We start from the raw sequence: 7,351 nt of genomic DNA on the forward strand, positions 1-7,351 counted from the left end.
AAGAAGTATGCTACAGCTGTAACTTGTTATAGCCTCCATCCCTTTGGACTATTCCTTGCTCTGAGGTCCTCAGCTTTTCCTTGTCATGGAGTGTCTGTTGAACACCTGGATGTTTGTTACTTGCCATTAGACAGTGATCCCCTGTTGTGGGACTGTCGCACCAAAAGGCCTTGTTCAGTGCTAATAACCATAGGAGCCCTTGAGAAGGGAAATCTTGCTTTCTTTCACTGTACTCAACTAGATTTTTATATTAGTAAAAAAATTTAGTGGAAAGGGCTGAGGAAGCTGATACGAAGATACCTGTAGCTCTGAGTGTTCGCTGTTCTGTTGTAGCGCAGCTCCGTTTTCAGAGACCACTGGTTTCTGGCTGAGGTATAAAGCTCCAAAGTATTAATTCATGCAGCTGGCTGCTACAGGGACAGCACATTTGCGGGATCACAATACAAGTAATTTTCCCTTCCCAGACCTTACAAATCACATTTTTAATGTAACCATTTGGATCTCATTTCTATCCCTACTGAAGAGTCTTAATTTAACAGGAGGAGCTTCCACATACATATTGATCATCTTTGATCATCCTTGTTTCCTTTCACTGAACCTTTTTCAGTTCTACTCTAGTGGAAGGTATTAAATGTAGGATAGTGATGACCCCTGCCTTAGCCTCTACCCCTTTACAAATAATCATGAGCACTCTGTATACTTCTGTGGGTAAAGTTTCTTCTCTACTACTGAGCAAGAGCTGGAAACTCTCCATTCTAACAGGGAGATCTTTCTCCTGGTTGGTAGTAATCTCTTTGGGGTCCATTACTGCATATATGAGGTTGGAGTTGGGTTCCCTGCATGAGCTCCATTTCACTTTCCATTTTGTCATCCAGTCATTCAGTCTGTAGATGCTTATAGTTTCCCTTGCTGCTACTTTCACATTCTTTATGCTTAGCTGATAACACTGTGAACTCGTCAGTGAAAACATATCATAAATAATAGCATAATAAGAAAATCTACAAGTCTGCTATCTGGAGTGTAATATATTATGGATATTGGTCTTCAAATCAGTCATTGCTTATAACAGATGAAATGTAATTTGGTATAATTCAATGTAGAGGTTCTTCTGGCATGATGAACGAGGGACATGCCAATGTCTTCTCACCAGGATGTCCAGATGGAGTTTCCTGTGCACCCAGTAACACATGCATTTTATGTATGTTTGAATGTACCTTATTTTCTCATGTACTTTAAGATATATTTTATAGATATTTGTTTACACTTTATTTCTACATGTGAGTTTTTTTATGTTTCAGAATTGTTTTGTACCTATGAGAAATGGGCAGAAACATTGCTATATGTCAGCAGTGCTATCCAAGTGCCGACTTCATTTCAGAGGAGCACCTGGATTTCCTACATGTTCTTATTAGCTGGAAGAGTAATTTAATAGGTTTTTATGAATAAAGGCAAATGTTTACAAAAACTTCCGCTTACCAAATCAGCTTTTCTCTTCCTGCTGCAACTCAGGTGTAGTGTGTTTGCTGAGACCTCTTTTGCTGGATGTCGTCCCAAGTATTCGACAGACTACTGCCTTGGCTCTTGGGAGACTTGCTGATTATGACGTGGACCTGGCAGAGGCAGTTGTGAAGGCAGGCATTCTTCCACAGCTCATATGTGCATTGCCTGAGGAGAATGTAAGGCATGATTGTTCTTTTAAGTAGTATTTTTTTAAACTGTTAAACAGGGAAAGGAAAATCAGCGTCTGCTGTTATTCTAATAGGACATTAAATGTACTGAAGTCAGAGCAGCATGTATGTTTGAACCTATGAGAGACCACTGTGTACTGTATGTCTAAGTCTGACTTCAATAAGCTTGACTTTAAAATATCATATTACTGTTTAATGCACTATAGGAAATGCATTCATTGCACTGTAACGTTTTTAAAATGTTGAGTGATGCTTTGTAAAAGGTCCCTTTTCAAAAAGGAGACAGTTTGGAAGCTGTGGTGATAATTGACTAGGTTTTGTCAATAATACCAGACACTTGTAAAATACATATAAAAAACCTGAGCTTCTGTAATGAAATACCTAATATCCCCAAACATAGGCTGTTGGAAATCTGTAGCATGAGAAATAACAAACCTCTGACACAGGAAAATATACTGAAAGGTTTTCGTCTTCATATTTGTCAAAACCAAACAAGTACAGTCACAATTGCAATGCAAATAAATCTGTTGGTCTCTTTCACCCCCTTCCTCACATTTTTCTTCCAGCTCTGTGTCTCTTTCAGCTTTGATTTTTCCAATGATGCTAACCTAGATTAACAGAAATACTTTCAACTAGGGTTCCTAACAGCTGGAAAGTGACAGCTGAAGGCTTAAGTGTACTGATATCACAACCATACTTATGTTGCAGCTTTGATTTAGGAAAAGTAGGTTTTCAATGGAAATATAATTTGGAAAACTATATATTTTCATTTTCAATCTTTTGAGAAAAATGAAGATGTAAATGTACTCATTGCATACTTTTTGTATATATAGAATCATTGCCTATACAATTAAAATTGAAAAAGAAAAAGCTAAAGAAAAACTTTGATGGCAAGATGGTGGTATAGTATGAAAAGAAAGTAAAGATTTTAATTAGACAAGGTTATAAGCATTTTGGTTATTTTATTTATATTTTTAAGGGAAGACGTGGAACAAAAATCTACCCTCCATTGGTTTGGAAACTACCCCCTGCTACAACTTGCAACCCTCACTAAATTAGCTTGAGTACCCTGAGATAGCTGTAATTAGGGGAAACAGCAGCAAGACTTGTGTGAGGTCATGGAAAGCCTACTATGCCTTGTGACTGAGGGCAAGTGAAGGAAACTCATCCAGTTCATGCAGAGTTTAGCAAGCAGTTTGTCACTTCCCACTGGCAAAAAAAACCTTTTCCATTCCACTCACTCTTAGTGTATCATCATCTATATTTAAGGATGAGATTCTCTGAGCACACAGTGAATACTATTTCTGCTGATTTATGGGGAACAGTCACAGGGTAACATCCCAGATCAATGTTTTATCAATTAAACGGGGCAAACCTTGGTTTTACAGTGTGTTCTGACTGTGTGTGTGAATACGGTTTGTTTGTAAATAATATGTTTTGAATAATGAAAACAAAGAAGTGGTTTTTTTTGCCAGGAGCATAATTACTGAACAGAAACAACATACCCATATTTGTACAGACATAGACTTATGCAAACAACTATGGCCCCATCGAGTTCAGCAAAACTTACAGTAACTTACATTATCTAGGGATTTGACCATTTGTCTGTAGTGTTTCCCTTAACTTCTGTTCCCCCTAAATGAGGTTTAATGCTTTGCTTGTAAATTATGTTTAATGTACCTGCTTGTAGGCCTTAACTTAGAAGACTGGACTTTTGCCATTAAGGAATTATATCAGTACTGGTAAACTAAGGAAGGTAAGGGCATGTGTTGGAAGATGACTGTGCTTGTTAATCAGTAGCATGCTCTCTGATGTGGTTTTAGCCAATGCCAGCCATGAAACTACTCAACAATGCTTGGACGTGGTTTAAGGCACAAGGCAGGGACAGTTTCCAGTAGAATAGATGAGGCCATTGTGCTTTGAGGAAACAGGAGTTTAGGTGGATGGATGTGTTATGCTGTGTCACCTTCCTTTAGGGCCAGGGTACATTTTACTGCCTGGGGGGCCATTGCAGGTACTGCTCTGTTGCCATATTTTAGTGCTTCAGTCAGACTTTTGAAGGTGTTTGGGTACCTTACAGGATACACAAAAGCACTCACATGGTTCTTTGTTTTTCTGGACTTGATTCAGAGGGAATGTGGCCTTTGCATTGTTTACATTTTGGGTACCTTGACAGTAGAAAGTAAACTGCCAAGGCTCCCTGTGCAGAGCAGGGGAGAATCAAGCATCTTGGGATGAGATCAAAGCCAGCTGGCATATGGAGAGAGAGTCCTCTAGAGCTTGTCCATAGGGATGATCTGTCAGTACCCAGGCTGGAGGGTGTGCTCCAGACACATAGACACAGCAGCAGGTTACTTGTGTCCCCATGAATCTTGTCCTTCATGAGGGAGGGAAACTGTCACAACATGGTTTTCTCTGGCCAGAGTACTTTAACTGGGCTCTGGATTTTGAAAATGTAAGGCAGTAGAGGAAACTTAATCTTCAGCTTCCATATCCTAATGGCAGTTATAAAACTGCAGGAGGAGACTGAAATGTGACTTCTTTGCAGGAGGACTTAACTGTGCTTTTAGAAGAAATCACTGCTGCAGTTTATGTGGAAGCCCCATGATGTGTGCAGGGTCATGTGTTATATGTACATGCTGAAAACATGTATTTGGTCCAGCACTGAGGGAGATGGGTAGAATTGAGACAAGAGCTTAGACTTTGCTTGCTCTTATGACAGAAGGGCCAAGATGCTTAGTCTTGTTCAAAGTGAGATTTTGTCTGGACACATGCAGGAGTAAAATTGCAGGTCAAAATGGAGGGTTATTCAATATTGGATGTTGGTGGGATGGGTTTTCAGTATCCTAGCTGTATTTAGGCATTTCAGGATTCAGATCCTGAACTCTTTTATTGTATCTAATTCTCTCTGTGTCAGTTTCCTGTTTGCAAATGTAAGTAGTGTTTTCTCATAGAGATGTTGTGAGGGTATCTGTATTAGAAAGTGTAAAACCTTGCAAGTGTTACAGATGGGTAGAATTATTTTAGGAGCTTGCCCTGCATAACCTGTGTAATCTGGTGAAATATGTTAAGAGTTATTGTTTTTGCAGCTCTTGTTGTTCACTACTCACTTAAACAGACTTACCTAGACTACTGTCTTTTCCCCTCTTAGCTCTCTCATTTTTTTTCTGTTCATTTATGCACTTACTGCAGATTTTATATCATGAGCTGTCCCAAAGAACTGTAGCTTCATTGTTTGTGTGATGTCTAGTGGTCCTGATTTGGATCTGTATAAGATATTGCTTCTACTAAAAAAGTCTAATTTAGGCATGTCTGTACTATATTATGCTTTGAACTTCTCAATGTTAGTGAATGTTTGTTTCTGATTTGTCTAGCGTTACTACAAGAGAACAGCTGCATTTGTGCTAAGAGCAATTGCTAAACATTCTCCTCAGCTAGCTCAGGCAATAGTTCAATGTGGAGCACTGGAAATGCTGGTGATTTGCTTGGAAGATTTTGACCCTGGAGTCAAAGAAGGTGCATCTTGGGCATTTGGGTATATTGCCCGACACAATCCAGGTAACAAGTTTCACGTGTGTTATTTTTGAGCTTAATGTTATGTGATAATTAAAATAAATTGCATTATTTTGGTAAATAGAACAAGATGCTTTTTCTTCTCTACTGTTGCAAAGTTTTAAATTTGGGATAAAACCCTAATGTAACTGTACCATTCCAACAATGCTGTACCTTTTTGTGGGAAACTGGCATACCTGACACCAGCAGTGCCCAGTTATGAGAGGTGCTTTAAGAGGAGATTGGGAGTAGGGCCTGTGGCCTGGAAAGGACACTCTGCTTTGTTCCTCTTCATGAAGAGATTTCTGAATCTTTATATATTGTTTAAGTGTTACTGCAGAACCAAATTTCTTTTGCTTGACATTAGTTCTTGTTTTATATACATAGTTGAATGGAGAAGGTTAGGGAGAAGCAAGTTTCATTCAGCTTACAGCAGTGTCTACAGGATAAATAGGCCAAATTTATTGCACTGACTGTTATCATTAGCCAGTGGACCACACTGCTCTCTGAGAGTCAGGAATAGATCCTAGGAATCCAATACTGAGCAGTTCACTGCTGTCTCACAGGCAGTTGTATAACTCACTGGTGGTGTCATGTTCCTATTTAAAAGCTGATCCACGTGGTTGATAGTTCTTTTACCAGCTATTTATGTAGTTCAAGTAAAAGTTGAGACTGTGAATGAAAGTACTGAGGGAAGAAACTGCTAGCTGGAAGGGGTGGGAGAAATGGTTAGTGTTCATATTGTTTAAACTAATTTTAGGATCATAACATTAACTCATGGTTTTATATTTGGTTTTGGCTCTAAAATGTACATAGACTGATTTTGGAAGTGATTTTCTTTGTTTTTTAATCAATACAGTGTGTTGGACTGGAGAAGGCATGGGAGATTCCCCTCTTCCCACTTAGAGGGTTAGCTTTCTGGGACAGTCTCCAAAGTTGTTAGCACCTTTCTAACAGACTGCATTTTCTGGGGAACAAATTAATTATTGGGAGACCTCTCTGGTAAAGATCTTTTATCTTTTGGTCATCAGGATTGAATTCCACCCTTGTGGAAAATAATTGTTTGTTCCATCTGAAAGATATTTATCTAAATATCAAAAGCATTCATTTGTATAAATCTGTGTAGTGTGTGTGTGTGTGTGTGTTACTCTTAACATGATCATTTCTACAGTTTTGTTATGTCAGTAAATCAATATTGACTCACTTCAATTGCCCTTCATGCTATTCACTGCATGAATGCTGACTGAGCTTTAGGGTGATCCAGTTCACTCTGTGACAGCCTTGTCTGCAAAGATGGAGGTGATGTGGGGGTATTGAAGACAACAAATTCCTTGTACAAATTTTTATTCCATGGTTATGAATAATTTATTCACTGATGGTGAATGGGTGCATACGTTATGTCAATTTACAACGACAATAAGAACAACGTCCTCAGAAATTAAGTTGAAATTGTGAGTGCTACCAAGCTGCAAGCATCAGGACATAGATCAGTAGATGTAATCAGTAAAAAACCCTGAATGCCAACAAAAACCCACCAAAAGATCCCTGAAAAAATTGCCTGGCTACAGCCAATTTAGGGGATTTACCTGCCTCTATAACACAGTCACAGTATGTCTCTAAAATGATTATTGAAAGTAGAGGAGTTATACTGTGCATGATATGTTTCTTACACTGCTACAAGCATGCCTTTGCAACAGGATATTGTTGGAGATGGGATACAGAGATAGAGAAATGGGATACAGAGACTTTTTCTTATCAATAGCTGGTGTTTACTGTTCGTGAAACTCTGGATTAGACTGACATGCTCCTGATGACCAAATTTGGCAGTTATGATTTTCTGTCATTGACTGTCTGTGGACACATAATGCAGCTTTAAAAATAGAGCTGGGTGCGAAATGGTTTCCCCCAGCCACAAAAGGTTTTTCAGTTTCAAAAATTGTTACAGTTCCGAACTGGGACAATATTAAGACAAGAATTTTTCTCTCTCCTGAAAAGGTTGAGGAGTAGGGAGATTTGTTTGCCCCAGCAAGAAAAGTTCAATAATTAGGGCATATCTCTGGGGTTAAAGTCCTGATCTGTTTTAGGCAGGATGTGAACTTCTGTCTTTATGA

General features: G+C 38.8%; 1 protein-coding gene across 1 annotated transcript in view; it reads left to right on the plus strand.

Annotated features, from left to right (window-relative positions):
- The first annotated feature begins 19 nt into the window (after window positions 1-19).
- The window catches only part of SPAG6 (sperm associated antigen 6), a 29,399-nt gene continuing 22,067 nt past the window's right edge, over window positions 20-7,351 (plus strand). The window contains exons 1-3 of the mRNA XM_017741552.1: window positions 20-1,420; window positions 1,510-1,676; window positions 5,063-5,246. Of these exons, the coding sequence (XP_017597041.1) occupies window positions 1,321-1,420; window positions 1,510-1,676; window positions 5,063-5,246 (451 nt within the window). The 5' untranslated portion in view covers window positions 20-1,320. The remainder of the gene's footprint in view (window positions 1,421-1,509; window positions 1,677-5,062; window positions 5,247-7,351) is intronic.

The sequence above is a fragment of the Corvus brachyrhynchos genome, unplaced genomic scaffold (assembly GCF_000691975.1).
Source record: "Corvus brachyrhynchos isolate BGI_N302 unplaced genomic scaffold, ASM69197v1 scaffold167, whole genome shotgun sequence".
Lineage (NCBI taxonomy): Eukaryota > Metazoa > Chordata > Aves > Passeriformes > Corvidae > Corvus > Corvus brachyrhynchos.